This window comes from Cynocephalus volans, chromosome 1, assembly GCF_027409185.1.
Source record: "Cynocephalus volans isolate mCynVol1 chromosome 1, mCynVol1.pri, whole genome shotgun sequence".
NCBI classification, from domain to species: Eukaryota; Metazoa; Chordata; class Mammalia; order Dermoptera; family Cynocephalidae; genus Cynocephalus; species Cynocephalus volans.
In genome coordinates, this window is record NC_084460.1 from 26,362,759 (window position 1) to 26,380,301 (window position 17,543).

Here is a 17,543-nt window from a genome sequence, read left to right on the forward strand (position 1 = left end):
GGAACCATGAGCATAAAACTGAGCAAACTCTTCCGCTGTCAAATGGAAGGAGCCTACCAGCCTTTAGATTTACTTCATAAGGCCAATGTTATCTCTCATCTTCTAGGCCGAGGGTTTTTCTTCAAAGGATTTTCCATTTATTGATTGTAAACAGAGGTGAGAATGGAAAGGAAGACTGTATATTTAGGTTTTTCTCTTCCTCTTGTGTTTGCTTTTCCACTCCTTTATGAAATAGTAACTGGACACCCGCTGTGTGCCAGACTGTGCTCAGCACTAGGTATTTACAGATGAGTGACATTCCCTGAGCAGTGAGGGAGACAGGCAAACAAATATAGCACAGTGGAAATCCAACCCAGGAAATGCAGAAGGCCTTGCTCATAGTAGGTGCTTAAATGTTTGTGGAATGAATGAATATGAGAGGCTGTGATCTAGAGAAGGGAGGCTTGCCAATCTCCGTGGGTATGTGTGGGCATGAGGATTTTGGAGATGATTTAGAATTGAAGGAGGAAGAGTCCACCAGATGAGCAAGAAGGAGGGAGAAGGCGTGAGTGGCACTCTAGACAAAGGGAACAGCACCTGCCAAAGCATGGGGGCATGAACTAGCAGGCTGAGTGTTAGGACCAGCAAGCAGTTTGGAATGAATAAAATGCATAGTGAGTGTGGAAGAGTGAGGAGGTGAGACCGGAGGCATTACCAGGACTCAGGTCATGGAAATTTGAGTGTCAGGTTGAAGTTTGAGGTTTATCCTGAAGGCATGAGCTGGATATGGCTTCAAGAGAAAGGAAAGGCAGGATCCAAGGACAGTTCTCAGATTTCCAGCTTAGCCCATGGGGTGGATTTTGCGGGAGGTTTGTGGAGGGGCAGCACAACCAGGGAAAACTGAGACCGGTACGGATAACCTGCAGGAGGTAAGCATCCAGAAGGCAGCTAGACTCACAAGCCTGGGCCTCCTGATCCCTGGAATAACACACTCCACTCCCATAGCTTGAACCTCCACCACAGTCTCGTCAGGGTCTTCCTTTTTCTCTAGGACTTCCTAGTTGTCCTGACCTTTTACCTGCACCCGACAGACCCAACTGCCAGAGTCCTTTATAACAGGCAGTGGGTCCCATTTCGCTGTGGGAACTGATGGGCCTGGCCAAGCTCAAGTTCCTTCCCTGGGCAGCAGCGGCCCAATCACTGTCACTGGTGGATGGGACCCGGGGTGAATCTACGTGGAGTGGGGCCGGGCACTTTCAGCTCAGCACTAGCTCAGGAGTCGGAGCCAGGCAAGAAAACTGGGTGAGAGAGGGTGGAAGGAAGGAAGGATGACGACACACCGGGTAGGAAATACACAGGGACTTCAAGGCGCTTCCAAAACCATAAGGAATGAGGGGGCTTCCTTTTCAGCACGAGCAACAAGCAGCGGGGAGCGCAGGAATGTGGACTTTGTTCTCCTATCCCACGGCTGCTTCAGTACAGAATCTTGTAAGACAGGAGGGGGTGGCTCAACCGCACCCCCTCCTTCAGCGACCACAAATGGCGCTCAGAGGCCACAGCCGGTGAGGCGAGGGGACACTCGTCCCCTTTAAAGCTTGATTTGACCTGCGCAGCATCCAATCCGGTAAAAAAGGGACGCGTAGCCCGACCGAGCTTTCCTATCCGTTACTCTACTGCTTTACCTGATCTCTTTTTGTGGATGCCAGTGCCAGCCACCGACGCCTGGAGAAAGCACGGGGCCGGGTGCACTTTGGTAACCCACCGGGCCAGCAACCCACGCAGCTAGGAGGCCGCCATTTTCTGCTTCGCAGCCGCGGGGCATCCTGGGAGACACCCTTAACCGCGAGCGGGCCGAGGTGATCGAGACGCATGCGCCCCAGACGCCGAGGCGCAGCCTTGTGGAGTCTTTGCGCAGGCGCCGTAGCCCATAGCAATTGGGAGACCTCGGTGCTGGCTGGGTTTGGAGAGGCAGGAGGGTCGGAGTAGAGGTCGTTTGGAGATCATTGATAACTGGGGAAACTGAGGCGCGGTGTGGAGGACAGGCCCTAGGGGCCGTTGGGCCTCTCTCGGGTGCCCCAGAGCATGAAATTTGTGCCTGGCTGCTCCCATTTCCCAAAGCGGGAAGTTGAGGCCGAGGGAAGGGGCGGGTTTGTCCCTAGGAGACTGTTCTCCCGGGCAAAAAAAAAAAAAAAAAAAAATCAACCTGTTTTTATTATACAGAAGTGAGGGAAATGTGAATAATTCATAATAATAGAATATGTATATCCCGTTGTAAAAGCTCAGACTGGATTACACCAGATGATGCTTCTACCTAAGTTACATGAGTAAGTTTGGATTTAATAGATGACAATATTCAACCGAATTTTACCAACAGTTTATATCTGGCATCTTGAGTCAAAGGCTAAATATATTTATATCCTGCTACTAATGCAGACAGACATGGACATGCTGTTCTGGTGCCTCACCTGTGGGAAACATGGTCTATAGTGATTTTCCAAAATAGTGAACTAAACAAAGTATAACTTCCCTCAAGTAACCTGGTCTATAGTTTTCTAGAAAATTTAGTTTATATTAAAACCGGGGAAAAGTTAAATTATGTTTGTATGTAAGACAGATGACAAACATATTTTTTTCCTAAATGAAGGTTTGGCAGGACATTTGAAAGTTGTGCAGGACAGAGGACAATTTATTGTGGTGAACTGTCTTGTTCAAGGAGGCTGGGTCCCTGCTCAAGGAGTCTGAGTCTCCTATACAATGAGTCTGGTCCCTGCCCTGTGCCACCTAAATGCTAGTAGAGACCCCCAGTCTCGGGACACCCCAAAATGTCCACACAAATTTCCAGTCTGTTTCTTGGAAAACCACTGATTTATTCAATCAAATAATTTTTGCCAGTGTACATGTGATAGGCACTGTCTTGCTGGGGAGGGATGGTATATTGAACAGGACACAGTCCCTGCCCTTGAGAAGTAGGACTCAGTGTGAGAAAATACTTAGATAATAGTCATATAATACGATAAATAGCTTGACAGTAGGGACAGTACAGGTCAGGGCTGGAATACGCAAGATGACCCAGCCAGCTGGCAGGGATCACACAGCCTGGAAAAGTCGACCAGACAAGTAGCATCTGAACTGAGCCTTGAAGGAGCATCACACCAAGGAGGATGGTGTGCCAAGCAGAGGGACCAGTAGGACCAAAATAGGTCCAAGGTGCCAGGCACACAGTAGACACTCAGGTGTTTTGAATGGATAGCTGGATGATTGAATGAGACACAGATCGTATTTGCTGGTGGGGAGCCATTCCCCACAAGATGAACTGCTACAAGGCGGGGCTGTACCTGCTTCCTGACTCCCCCAGAGTCCAGCACAAAGTTGGGACTCAGAGAAAGTGTGAGTGGTGAAGGAGTCCCAGACACAGAAACGATTGTGTGGTCCTGGCCTGGGAGCAATTTCCAGGAAATGGATCTCTGATTTTCTGTTTTCCAGAGGACAGCTCCCCAAAATATAACTGCTCTGCTGCTTAAAGGTTAGAAGACGCAGGGCAGGGGTAGCCTCTTATTTTCACATCTGCTGTTCAGGCAAGATCCTGGTGGCAGGGTATGTTTTTGGCAGATAGTGACTGCTGAGGACTGTCCCAAGATGAAAACTCTCCTAGGGTGTGTGCTTAGTGGGGAAGGCCACAGGTAAAGGCCAGCTGATCAGATTCGGACTCCGTCTTCCCCTAGGAAATTCTTGTTCTCTTGGGATGGTCATTTCTGTCCCAGAAGCCAGTGTAGGGCAAGGGTCTGGAACTGGCTACCTCCAGGAGCCAGGCAGGCGATATGAATCTGCAAAGGGCTGGATGGGCACTTTGGGAAACAGGAAAGCATGTGCAGCCCTGGCTGAGTGTTGCCACGCATGATTCCTGCTCTTCCCTTGCCAAATACTTTGATTTTTTTTCAATACAAGTTAGAAATGAAGAATTTTATTTTTCAAGATTTTTAGATGTTGGCAATAATTCGAATTTAAAAAATAAAACGAGACTGCAAGAGGCAAACAAAACACATTTGGGACCTCTGGTCCTTGTTTTCATCCTAGGAAGGTGGGTGTCCTTAGGATACCAGAGCATTACTTTACGGGGAGAAAAGTGGAAGCCCAGGCAGAATGCATTGCTTCTGGCAGTATTACTGAGTTAGTCTCCATGCTGGGGATTAGATGTTCCACAGCAAATGAGAAGGTCCAGTTCCTGCCCTCCTGGAACTCCCAATCTAATGAGGTAGAGACAGACAAAGAGGCAGCTACAGGAGTAGAGAGTAATCAGCAGGTTTAAGGACATGGAGTGGGGCCTGGGGGGAGCACAAATCAAGGCAGGCTTCCTGCAAGAAGGGTCCTTTGGTCTGACACTTGAAAATTACTAGGAGTTAGCCAGGGAAGGAGTGGGGGGTGGAGGGGTATTCCAGATAGAATAACACATGCAGAGGAACATGAGAGAATTAGATTCATTCAAAGATCTGAAAGTAGGGGCCGGCCTGTGGCTCACTTGGGAGAGTGTGGGGCTGATAACACCAAGGCCATGGGTTCAGATCCCTATATAGGGATGGCTGGTTAGCTCACTTGAGAGAGCGTGGTGCTGACAACACCAAGTCAAGGGTTAAGATTCCCTTACCGCTCATCTTTAAAAAAAAGAAAAGAAAAGATCTGAAAGCTCATTGTGGATGGAGCTGAAAGTGGGGGTTGGGAGAAGGACTCGTGGCAAGAAATGAAGCTGTAGAGTTAGGCAGGGGTTGCAAACAAATGTCTGTTGGGACTCAGCGCCAGTGAGTAAAGTGGTCTGGGTATAAGAGACAATCTGGAGTGGTGGGACCTGGGGCACGCTGGAGTCTGCTGCCACTCAGCTGTAGCTACTCTGCTGCAGACCAGGGTTTCTGAAGCTTCCTATTTTTCAGGAGCAGTGGGAAATTAGATTATTAAGTGCAGTTCCTTGAGTTTTGCATTAAGGTCACTGATTTGGACATTTAATGTATTCTACAAGGTCAAATAAAATCTGTTTACATCTAGCCCGTGGGCCACCAGTTCCAATCTCTCGTGGAATTGTGAAGGCCTGTGAGCCACTTTAGGGAATGTAGGCTAGATTCTGAGGACATTGGGGAGCCACTGGGGGCTTTCAGCAGGGGCATGACACCCCAGCCTCATGTCGAAAGGGCCTGGTGGCTGTCATCTGGACAGCATCAAGAGGGGTGGCAGCCAGTTGTTTGGAGGATATTGTGACACCTGGGGAGGGGCAGAAGGTGATGGAGGTCTGCACAACTTGAGATGTGGGAGAGATGGGATTTGGTGACATTAAAAGGGACGGTGGGGGCGGGGTCAAGGCTGATGCAGAGGTCAGGCAGCAGGTGCAGAAGGAGGGGAAGGAGCAGGGATGGAGGAGGATGTTCTCGGTGTCAGTGGGTCTCCCAGGGAGGTGCCCAGCAGATCTGATCCCAGGGGGGCTGGAGTCACATCACCTCTGCACAGCCCACTCAGTTCCCTGTGCCAAGACTAGCTATTCTTTATTGTGTGCACCTGTCACGTGGGCCCAGTGGGGTGAAAAGGACACAACTTGACCCCAAGGAACTGCAGTCCACCTGGGAAGACAGACTGAGGACAATTGATGAGTCCAAGGTAGGAGGCTGGCCCAGAGGGCAAAGTCCTGGCTGGGATGGGCAGTGACTTCATTGCCTGGGAGCCAGGGGAGGCCTGTCCCACAGAAACTGAGGGTGACAAGGAGATGGGGCAGGGGATCCAGATGGAATGGACTGCCTCAGCATAGGCTGGGAGGTGTGATAGACCCAGTGGTTAGTGGGTAAAGGGAAGAATCTAGAAAGACAAACTTCTCTTTCCCTGCATTTCATCTAGGAAGGATAGAAAGCATTTCTCAAGAGGTAATAATTCCTTTGAATTTCTGTGGACACCTGCTCAGGGGCCCTGCTCTATTCTCCCCTGGCACAATTAGAAGGTGTTTAGTAAACATTCATGGCACTCCTCACCCCAACTCTCCCTCCTTCCTCTTGAGCAATGCTCTGTTGAGTGTTTAAATTCTGCTATCGTTTGTCTGTGCGTGTGTTTATGAATTTCCATTGATCTGTGTTCATTGTGGCCAAGATCAAGAGTTGAAAGGGTTGAGGCCCAAAATGGGTGGTATACAGTGGAGTTCAAATATTCAGAGGTGAACAGAGGTGTTGGGGTGGGGAAAGGAATTCTAAAGTGCCCTGCCCTCTCTGTGTTTTAATATTAAATCTCAACCCACTTGCTGTGGGACACTGCTGTGCAGACCCCTAATGCAGGCCTGGCATGCAGTGGGTACTCAATGCACACTTGCTTGATTGAGTTTAGGTCTTGAATGATCAGACATTGTTAGCCTATCTGACTTCTGGAACATGGCAGGGAACAATGTGGCCCCTAATCCTCAATTCCTGGCTTGCATGTCCTGGGTGGTCCCCTGAGCCTGTGTTCTAAAGCCCAGAGTCAGTCAAACATGGTAGGGTGGAATTTTGTGCATGGAGACCAGGAGCTTGGGAAACAGATTGGTTCAAATCTCAGCTCCCCCATCTCTAAGGTGGATGTAATGCCTCCTGACATCTTGCTCATATCTGAGAGTGCTGTGTGGCGCACACAGTCAGAGGCGACGTCCATGCTCCCTCTCAAGAGGGTACGAGCTGCGTCCTCATCCCTCCTCCCCCTCCGTGCTCTGCAAGGTGATCTGAGGAGCAACCATGTCTGCCCTGTACCCATCTCTGGAGGACCTGAAGGTGGACCAAGTTATTCAGGTAAGCCACCAGGCCCTGTTAGCCTGGCTCCCTGATGGAGGCCTTGAAGATCATCGCAGGGAAACTAAGGGAGTCTTGCCCTTGCAGGTGATGGGTGTTGGGGACCCTTGGGCGTTCTCAATAGGCCCAGGGCATGCAGGTCCCCACTGCAGGGCCTGCTGGGCAGAGAAGGTGTCCAGAGGCCAAGGCCAGTGGAATTACAGCAGGAATGGGAAAGACTGAGCAGCAGCGGGCATGGCCCTCTCGAGCTCTGCCTTGTCCCAGTGCTTCCTTTGTCCCTGTGTGGATAGGCCCATGCTCTAGGGCAGGCTTTCAGAGCAAACCCAGTGGGCACGGAGTTTGGCCTGCTCAGCCCCCAGTAGCCCCTTCTTTTCTTCTTCCCACCACCCTGTGGTCCCAGTGGGTTTTGAGAATTTGGAACTTTTCATCTGAGAACTTGGTTGAGAGGTGGGTCTTGGTGTTCTGGCTGCAATAAACAGATAGTGACATTTGGGAGGTCATGGGCCCCAGGAGAACCTCCTCCCAGAAAGATGCACATCTGCAGAGGCCACATTTACATATGACCTTGAGCCTTGAGGGTTTGTGGACACCCCCTAGTCCAGGCCCACCTATGTAACTAATGCCTGGACCCCTGGCCTCTGGGAGCCCCAAGCTCTGAGAGTTCTGGGGGTCTCAGACACAGCTAACTGGCACTCCTTGCCCCTCTCCAGGCCCAGGCCAGAGCCTCACCCAGGATGCCCTCCCTGCCCATCCAGGGAGCAGCCATACCCCAGCCTTCAGGTGAGTGAGTCAGGGTGGGGTACCCCTGGCTGAGAGTGACTGGATGCCCAGCCCTTTTGTGCAGAAATCATCAGGGCAGCATGGCAGTGCCAACACTACAGAGGGCAGGGCAGTACCCAGGCTCCCAGTTGCCACCGCCTCTCACTGCCTGGGTAGCCTGGGCCACATCACCTTGTCTCCCAGAGCCTCTGCCCAGGATGCGCCCCTCCCTCCTGATGCCTGGTTAACTCCTTTTCATCCTTCCAAACCCAGCACAGAGAACCAGGGAAGCCCTGGCTGCTCTAATGCCTCCAGCAATTCTGCCTCGAGAGCATGATATCACTTGTGGGGCCTCTGTCTATATAAACGATTTGAGGCATCCCACATCAGCACATCAGCACCATTCTGGTGACCTAGTCTCTCGTGATCCCAGGAGTGAAATACCACACTGGTCAGAGGGATGGAGCCACTTACTTGCCAGGCCTCCCTTCTGGATGTGGGGCTGACCCTGGGATGGGGTGGAAAGAGAAGAAGACAGCAGTGGAGGGTCAGAGAGAAGGAGCCAGAACCTCAGGCTGCCATAACAAAATACCATGTGCTGGGTGGCTTAAGCAACAGACATCCATTTTCTCACAGTTCTGGAGGCTGGGAGTCCAAGATCAAGGTGCTGGCCAATTTGGTTTCTGGTGGGGCTCACTTCCTGGCTTATGGAAGGCCACCTTCTCCTTGTACCCTCACTTGGCCTTTCCTCCAGTGCACGTGTGTGCTTGGGAGTGGGAGCGAGTGAGAGAGAGAGACTGAGAGACCCTCTGGTGTCTCCTATTATAAAGACACTAATTCTAGCGTATTAGGGACCCACACTTATGATCTAATTTAACCTTAGTTATTCCTCAGAGGCCCTATGTCCAAATACTGCCACCCTGAGGGTTGGTTGGAGCTTCAGCACATAAATTTGGGGATGGGGGACACAAGTATTCAGACGATCACACCCCCAGACAGCACTGCTGGTCCTAGAGGGTCCCAGGCACCAGGAGGGACTTAGAGGTGTCTGGGGGGTGCTCCCATGTGCAGGGCTGCAGCAGGGCCCGCTTGCCTGGGTTTGCGGGCAGCACTGTCCCTGAGGACACAGCCTCAGCTCTTCTGGCCGTTTCTGAGCACTTGCCTCTTGCCTGCCACTGTGCAATGGCTGTATGTACACGTCGCCCTCACTGAAACCCTTTGAGGGGAATGCTGGGGAAACCAGCTTAGTGAGGGCAGTAGCTTCCTGATTTGGGGCCACCGTAGAAGCACCATGGGGAGACCAGGATGTTGGTGGTGGCCCCAGAATTGCTCGAGGCAGTCTTGATTCAGGTCCTGGGGTAGCAGGCTTGCACTCAGGTCCCGCTCCTCCCCTCCGCACTGTGCTGGTGGGCGGTGGTCTTCCCAGATAACGCCCTTGGGCCACACACCCGCCAAAGCCTGTGGATCCCTCAGGGCCCTAGCACCAGCACTATGCTTTGTGGCAGGTGTCTGGCTCGTGCCAAGTAAAGCCAGCTGAGTTGAATATCAAAGCGGTACCTGAGGGACTCTTCTCCCCCTGCTGTACCCTGCTGTTCCTGCACAAGGCAAACGCCCAGCACCTCAGACCTTCTGAGGAGTCGACCCATGTCCCCTGCGAGTGCTCCTGGAGATTCACAGTGCTCTCAGGGCTACCCTGCATTCTCAGGAATAAACAGCATTCCCAGGCACCATTTCTTAATAAAATTGAGCAGCCACACAGGATCCAGGCAGGTATGGCGATGCACGTGCGCTTGACTAACGCCTTTCTTCCTCCTTCCTTCCCTTCCCCAGCAGTTTTGTACCCAAACCTGGCAGAATTGGAAAGTTATATGGGACTTTCCCTCTCCAGCCAAGAAGTCCAGCAGAGCCTGCCTCAGATTCCAGAGGGTGACAGTGTAGGTATTTGTCTCCTGCCCAGCATGGGCACAGCCTGTCCCAGCCCTCTTTCCTTCTTGGTCTTGCCATTTAAACGGACCTCCCTTTTCTCTGTGTTTGAATCTCCTCTTTCCCCAGCCTTCAACGGTTCTATTTCTTGACGGCACTTTTCATTCTGAGTCTTCACAAAAAGCTCTTTGAGGTTTCATGGTTTCACAGTTTCATGCCAGGGTGTGCTCTTTGACCTGTGGCTTCAGGTTGCTGGCCTGAAACCCAGCCAGAGCCTGGGAGTGTCTGACACTGGGCTTCCTGGGACTCAGGAAAGCAAGGATAGGCAGAGCCAAGAGGGCAGGAGCTTGTCACCCAGATCCAGTCCCCAAATTCAACAATAATGCTTGATTCCTACTTCCATGGCTTTGGGAGCAAAAGAAACCATAATACAGAAATATTCACTACTGAAAATATATTCACTTGCAGAATCAGTCCCCACTCAAACCCCATCCAGTTAGCTCTAGCATCCCTGTGTCCTATCTGTCAGAGTCTTTGTCTGCCAGCCTTTCCCTGAGCCAATGACATCAATGGCAGAATACAACTGTGAATCCTGCTGAGGCCAGAGGATTTCATGAAGTTGGTGGAGGTGATGATGGAGAACTGCCACAGTCACATACAAAGTCACTGGCAAATGAAGATCTGACAGGAGAAAATCGACAAGAAGGAGGACATGTGGGACCCTGAGAAAAACTGGTGACACCTTGGGGTGTTTCTCCTACTTGCTGGTCATGCTGTGAAATGCAGACATGAAACAAAGAAGGTCATGTTGTGTATAACTCCGCTTTAATCATTACTTGTTCCAATAATTAGGACATAAATGCATTTGACCTAAATCTGGATAAAAATATAAGATGATAAATGCATTTTTATAATTTAAGAATTTTTCATTGTTTTTAATTTTTTCTTTTTAAATAATAATAGGTTCACGGTAAGTTGCAAAGATAGAACAGAGAAGTCCCTATACCCTTCACCCAGTTTCCTCAATGGTTACATTTTATATAACCATAATATAGTATCAAAACCAGGAGTTCTACACTGGTACAATGTATGGCTATACATTTTACATCGTTCTGTGTCATTTTATCACTTAAAATAGATTGTGATATCACATATCACATAAAATAGATTGTGTGTAGATTCATGTAACCACCACCGCAATCAAGATACAGAACGATTCCATCACCACAAAGATCTCCCTCAAGCTATCTATTTATAATCATGACCACTTCCTCTTCCACACCCTCCTTAACCCCTGGCAACCACTAGGCAGTGTTCCGTCTCTATAATTTTGTCATTTCAGAATATTTTAAAAGTGGAATCACACAGTATGTGACCTTTGAGATTGGCTTTTTTCATTCAGCATAATGCCCTTGACATTCATCCACGTTGCTGTAGCAATAATTCGTTCCTTTTTTCTGCTGAATATATTCCACGATGTGGATGTGCCAGGGTGTATTTAATCTGTTGAGGGACATTTTAGTTGTCTCCAGTTTTTGGCTATTACGGACAAAGCTGTTTGTGTACAGGTTTTTGTCTGGACTTAAGTTTTTATTTCCCTGGGATAAATGACCAGAATGCAATTGCTAGGTCATAGGGTAAATGCAGTTTTAAGTTTTTAAAAGAAACCGCTAAACTATTTTACTTCAATAAAATGGCTGTACCATTTTAGTTCCCTGCCAGCAGTGCATGAGAACTTCAGTTTCTTCACATCCTCACTAGTATTTAGTGTTATCATTATCTTTAATTTTAGCCATTATGATCGGTGTGTAGTGATGACTCATTGTGGTCTTAATTTGCATTTCCCTAACAGCTAGTGATGTCGAACATCTTTTCATGCGCTTATTTACCATCTGTATATTCTTTTTGGTAAAATGTTTCTTTATATCTTTTGTGCATCTTTTAACTGGATTGTTCTTTCTTTTTTCTTTTTTTCTAAATACTCTACCTTGTTGTTTCTCTAAGTCAAGTTCTGAGAGTTCTTTATATATTCTAGAGTTTTTGTAAATATTTTCTCCCAGGCTGTAGCTTATCTTTTCATCCTCTGAACAGGATCTTTCGCAGAGCAAAAGTTTAATTTTGGTGAGATCCATCTTATCGATTTTTTTGTTTTGTGGATCATACCTGTCCTAACAAATTTCTAACAAGCCCTAGGTCCTGAAGATTTTCTCCTTTGTTTTCTTCTGAAATTGTTACAGTTTTATGTTTTACATTTAAATTTATGATCGAATTCAAGTTAATTTTTGTATAGGTTGTGAGGTTTAGGTCAAAGGTCATATTTTTGCCTATAGTTGTCCAGTTGCTCCAGCACTTTTGTGGAAATGACAGTCCTTCCTTCATTGAATTTGCTCTTGCAGCTCTGTCAAAAAACACACACCTACTTGTGTGAGGCTATTTGTGGATTTTCTATTCTGTTCCCTTGATTTTTTTTTTTTTTTTTTTTTTTTTTGGCCAATGGGGATCCAAACCCTTCATCTTAGTGTTGTCAGCACCACGCTCTAACTAACTGAGCTAACCAGCAAGCCCTTGCATTGATCCTTGTGTCTATTCCTTTGCCAATGCCACACTGTCTTGATTCCTGTAACTATATACTAAGTCTTGAAATTTGGCAGTGATTCCTCTCACTTTCTTCTTGTCAGAATTGTCTTATCTATTCTAATTCCTTTTTCTTCTTACAGAAAGTTTAGATAAGCATGCCTGTATCTACAAAACACCTTGTAGAAATTTTGATAGAAATTGTGTTAGATCTGTATATCAATTTGGGAACAATTAACAGCTTTACTAGTTCTTTGGATTCATGAATACAAAAGATCTTACATTTATTAGATTTTCTTTGATATCTTTTGTCATTTCCAGCGTACAATTTCTGTACATGTTTTGTTAGCATTTACACCTAAGTATTTCCTTTTTTTTTTGAGTGATTGTAAGTGGTATTGTATTTTTAATTTCAGTTTACACGTGTTCATTGTTAATATGTAGAAGTACAATTGATTTTTGCATATTGATTTTGTGTCCTATGACCTTGCTGACTCATTTATTAGATCTAGGAGTTTATTTCTAGGTTCCTTGGTATTTTCTAGTAGACTATCATCTGTAAATAGGGACGATTCTATTTCTCCTTTTATGATCTGTATGCTTTATTTTTCCTTTTCTTGCCTTATTGCTCTGGCTCAGTCTTCCAGTACTATGTCTAGTAGTAGTGGTGGGAGTGGACGTCCTTGCCTTTTTCTGCATCTTAGGGAGAAGCATTCATTAATTTTTATACTTTTAGCTTAATTTTTTTGAGGACATAATATCAAGCCTTTTTATTCCCATTGCTTACTATTTTTTTCTGAGATTCTTTTTCTATTTTAAGTGGACTTTGAAGAGATCTTTTCCTGATTATCAATTTTCCTTGGAAAATGAGCACCCCTCCCTGTATCCACGCCCCCTCTTCTCGCCCCGTTTCTCTGGCTTTTTAGGGGTGGACTTTGACGCCCCCTAATGGCTTCATAGAACCACGTCCCCTCTCCGGCCCGGGGAAGTGTGTGATGGGGAGGGGGGGGGGGGCCCAGGGACCGCCCGCTCCATCCTCCTTTCCCCATCCCTGTCCCCACCCGGTGACCCCTGAGGCACTGGGCAGACGGCGGTCTCGGGCCCCTGCCCCGGACAGGTGGCGGCACCGGTGTCTGGGAACAGCCTGGGCGTGCGGCGTGCGGAGATCAAGCCCGGGGTGCGCGAGATCCACCTGTGCAAGGACGAGCGCGGCAAGACCGGGCTGCGGCTGCGGGCCATCGACAAGGTAGGGCGGGGGCGGGCGGGGACGGAGGGGCCCTGGGCCGGCCTCGGGCAGCGCGCGGGGGCTTCCTCCGCGGGCTCAGGGGACCCCGTCCGCAGTAAGCGAGGCGGAGAGCGGGCATCCTAACTGCCAAGGCCACGCTCTTTCTCTCAATCCCCCTTCCCGCGGGACCCCCCGTCCTCGGGCTCGCGTCGTTCAGAGCTTCCCCGTTCCCCTCTTTCCCCAACAGGGATCTGGCTTCCATGTGACTGTCTGTGGACAGTGGGTGCCGGGGAAGCCGATGGCTCTGTGAAAGGCAGTACAGCAGAGTGGTTGGGGTGCAGCCTCCCGCCAGGGTGGAAATCCTGACTCGCCTCCTTCCTAACTGTGTGGCTGGAGGGTTTCTCTCCAGGAGGACGGGAATGCCATTGCACCTGCCCTGCAGGGCTGTAGTCCTGGTACCCTGTAGGCTCCTGGAGTTCAGGAGGAAAGCAGCGTTTTGGTGGAGGGGCCTGGGCTCTGGGTGGACTAGCAATGTGACTCTGGGCCCTGCCTCCCCCAGGGGCTCTTTGTGCAGTTGGTCCAGGCCAACACCCCCGCGTCACTCGTGGGGTTGCGCTTTGGGGACCAGATCCTGCAAATTGACGGGCGTGACTGTGCTGGGTGGAGTACAGACAAAGCCCATCGGGCAGTGAAGAAGGCATCGGCCGAGAAGATAGTCATGGTGGTTCGGGACAGGTAAGCAGCCAGGCTTCAGAAACCTCTCTGTCTGACCCTAGCCACATCCCCAAACTTAGCTCACTGTCCCTCCCCACCAGGCCATTCCAGCGGACTGTCACCATGCACAAGGACAGCGCTGGCCATGTTGGCTTCATCATCAAGAAGGGGAAGGTCACCTCTGTGGTCAAAGGGAGTTCTGCGGCCCGCAATGGGCTCCTCACCAACCACTACGTGTGCGAGGTGAACGGTCAGAATGTCATCGGGCTGAAGGTAGGCCAGGAATTGCAGGGCTGGGGAGACTGCTGGGTGCTAAGGCTCATGTCTGTGGCAGGCTGCTGCCCCACCCAAGCCTCAGCTTCCTCATCCTGTGGTTGCTGAGAGGATTCAAAAAGACAACATAGCTAAGCTCTGAGCACAGTGCCAGGCATGTAGCACGTACTTGATAAATATTAGCTGATGTTACTAACACATGGTGGTCAGAGGCATGACAGAAAGAGGGGGTGACAACATGTGTAAGGACACAGGCACCCAGGTGGCTATTGGCCGCACTACGCCTCATTGCTCTGTGAGGCACTTCTGTTTGCATACTGGATCACGGTCAGGAATAGAAATATCTTAGAAAATTGCTGTTCAGAAATCCATTTCTGACCTATGTTCGTTTTTCAAGGATGTGTGTGTGTGGTGAGTTTTATTTTTAAAAAATGAGAAGGAGCAGGTAATCTAGGGTCAGTGGTGTGGACATGGAATGAGGAGTGGGTGTCCTTGGGGATGAACAATGATGAGTCACATGAGTTCTGGTCCCCAAACAAGTGGAAGTGCTTTTATCCTGACTTGGTGGCACTTGGACTGAGAGTGGTTCTCAGTCCCAGTTGTGATTTGTTTTATTTATTATTCATTGATTTGGCTTATGGCTGGTACAGGGCTCAAACCCTGGACCAATTGTGATTTAGAGTGGGAGTCCTTTCTCCTCTTGCAGCCAGAGCTTTAGAGCATACGTGACGGGGCTTCCCTAGCAGAAGTGGCCTGGTTGGTGGCATCTCACACCATGGATGGCACAGTCTTTAGGCCAGTTCTCTGCTCTCCACAAAGGCCATCACCAAGCCATTTCTGTCACATGTCTGCTTCCTTGTGCTTGATTTCTGCCCCACCTTCCTTGGAGGCTGGTTCTGGTGGCTCATGACCCTTGTGATCAGGAACCTCTTCCTAATATCTAAGATCCCTCTTGCCACATCCTCTCCCCTTCCTCTGGGATCAGGCATGACAATCCAAAAGAAACCCACTGTACTTAATAAGTTGGGTACAGTAATACCAGTTCTGAGTAGCTGGAGTTTTCTGATATTAGTGAATACACTCCTTTCAAAGCATTATAGTTTCTTGATATTAACTATTCTGGAAAGCAGTCACTCTAAGATGTGATTCTCTCATCCTCACTGATGGCTCAAGCCATCGTCATGAGCTTATCAGTAACTCTACTAAACCATGGGATTGTGAGGCTCTTAGGGACTGGGTTGTCCCCTTTACTGAGCAGCTCCAGACACCTGTGCTTCTGGAGATCACTTATCTTTTCACGGTTTATTTTTTTCTACCCTGTGGCCATGACTAGTCCTATCTAGCACATCTTCTCCCATTTATTCTGGAATACCTAAGAAAACACATAACCAGATTACATATATGTACAAAGGTCGCTAGGCTCTGAATAAGGGCCAGAGGCATTTTTATGGCCTTAGCTTTAGTGTTTGGATCATCTGGCACACTTTGCTTGGAGACTTAGTTTCTCATTCTCTCCATGATCTAAATGTCTTCTGCAGGCCTTTCTCTTTTCACCAGTCAACAAGATGTAAGAGGAAGAGGACCCCTGTGGCCCTGGCTCAGGCTGGCCGGCCAGCAGGAGCTAGGGGGGTGGGGGTGGTATGCTTAAAGTCTCCCATTGGATGGTTATTGTCTTTGTGCTTTGGGGCCATGACCCAAGTGTCTCTGGGGACAGGGAGAGGAGGTGGAAAATATGGGCTCAGTGAGCTCCAGGAGCTGTTACAAGGGGAAGGAGAATCACGTCTGTGAAGCTTGGGATGTGTCAGGCCTGCACAGCTGGCCTTCAAGGAGAGGGTGGGAGAGCCATGTTCATTTGACCAGGGAAATCCTCTGGAGGAGGTCTGTGTTCTGACGCAAGCAAGGCCTTACCTGGGTGTCTGCCTGGGACTCTCATCTCACAGGCTCAGGGTCCCAGGGCCCCTGCAATCAGGTGTCAGAGGTGTCCTCCAGCAGCGGCCATGCTGACCCCTCCACACAGAGGCCTGCAGAGCTGCCCTGGCCCCTGCCCCCCAGGGTAACTGCTCACTCTCCTCCTCTGCAGGATAAAGAGATCACGGAGATTCTGGCCAAGGCTGGAAACGTTGTCACCCTGACCATCATCCCCACTGTGATCTATGAGCACATGGTCAAAAAGTAAGGCTGCACCCCTCCTCCATCTTCCCCCCCATCTCCCCACCTCCTAGGGCACACCTGGGCTCAGCCACTCCAGCTTCTTCAGCGTTGACATAGGGCACAGACCCCACTTTCTCCAAAAGCCCTCTTCCCTCCCCGCAAGGTGGACGGTGGCCTCTGGTGATTTGAAAGTCTTAGAACTGCAAGGGAGGGTGCACACGGCCTGCACGGGCGGGCTGGGGGTGGGGGCGGAGAGAAGGAGCTGCCAGTCTGGGCCACTGTTGTTGTTACTATATCCAGGTTGTCCCCGACCCTGCTTCAGCACACCATGGACCACTCCATCCCAGACGCCTGAAGCCACAGAAGGGCAGCTCGGGTCCTCCCGCCCTCCTGAAGGAAACGACAGCTGCCCTTGCCCTCGGATGACAGGCTGCGGCTGCCTGGGGTTGGGGCTGTCTTGAAGGGCGTGTTCCAGGTGGGTGGACTTCGGATCGTGTGGCTGTGCCATTGATACACAAAAGTCTCCTTGGAGCCTCAGACTCAGCCAGGGCGGAGGCACTGGTTTAAATACTGGGCACGTAGGCAGTCTGGCTACACACTTCTTAAAGTTGCAGCTGGTCTCTTTCAAGATCTTCCCTCTCTCAGGAAAAGTTACATGTTTTGAGAGGACAAAACTACATTCTTTGTGAGAATTTTTTCTTTGCCTTTACTTGCTCTTTGTCACAGGCTCTATATACTTATAACCCTTTACTGTCTTTTGAATAAAGATTTAATTTTAAACAAAATCCCTTGCTCAAAGGTAATTGAAAATTCCAGAATCTTTGGTTCCCTGATGCCTGCCAGTCTGGCTCAGGGATGGCTAGAACTGGGGGGACAGTGTGGGACTGTGGGGCAGCAGGACTAGTAGAGGGGACACTGGCTTTGGGGCACCCCACTGAGTGACTGCAGCTGCTTCTGCATCTGCAAAATGGGCCTGAGAACCCTCCTCCGGGGGTGTTGGGGAGGATAAAATGTGGTGTACTTAGCCCAGTGAGGTGTGACAGCTGGGGGCAGAAGAAAGTGGTTCTGGACCCTGTGCCTGACCCCCAGGGGCTGTGGCGCCCCAGCCCCATGCAGCAGGGCCTGGCAGGACTGAACCAGCACTCAGCTCTCTGCTTCCCTCC

The 17,543-nt window shown here is 49.6% G+C and overlaps 1 protein-coding gene across 4 annotated transcripts; it reads left to right on the plus strand.

Annotated features, from left to right (window-relative positions):
* The first annotated feature begins 787 nt into the window (after window positions 1-787).
* SDCBP2 (syndecan binding protein 2) lies at window positions 788-17,118 on the plus strand. 4 transcript variants are annotated; one of them, XM_063106722.1, is made up of 9 exons: window positions 788-908; window positions 6,690-6,761; window positions 7,472-7,541; window positions 9,351-9,454; window positions 13,135-13,263; window positions 13,802-13,977; window positions 14,058-14,229; window positions 16,310-16,401; window positions 16,681-17,118. In XM_063106722.1, exons 2-9 carry the CDS (start codon window positions 6,708-6,710, stop codon window positions 16,733-16,735), a joined length of 852 nt encoding a protein of 283 aa, XP_062962792.1. In that variant the 5' UTR covers window positions 788-908; window positions 6,690-6,707; the 3' UTR covers window positions 16,736-17,118. The 4 variants fall into 4 exon arrangements, with proteins under 4 accessions (XP_062962792.1, XP_062962816.1, XP_062962808.1 ...); XM_063106746.1 differs by having other exon boundaries at window positions 9,354-9,454; XM_063106738.1 differs by lacking the exon at window positions 788-908 and adding an exon at window positions 1,612-1,835.
* The last annotated feature ends 425 nt before the right edge of the window (window positions 17,119-17,543 follow it).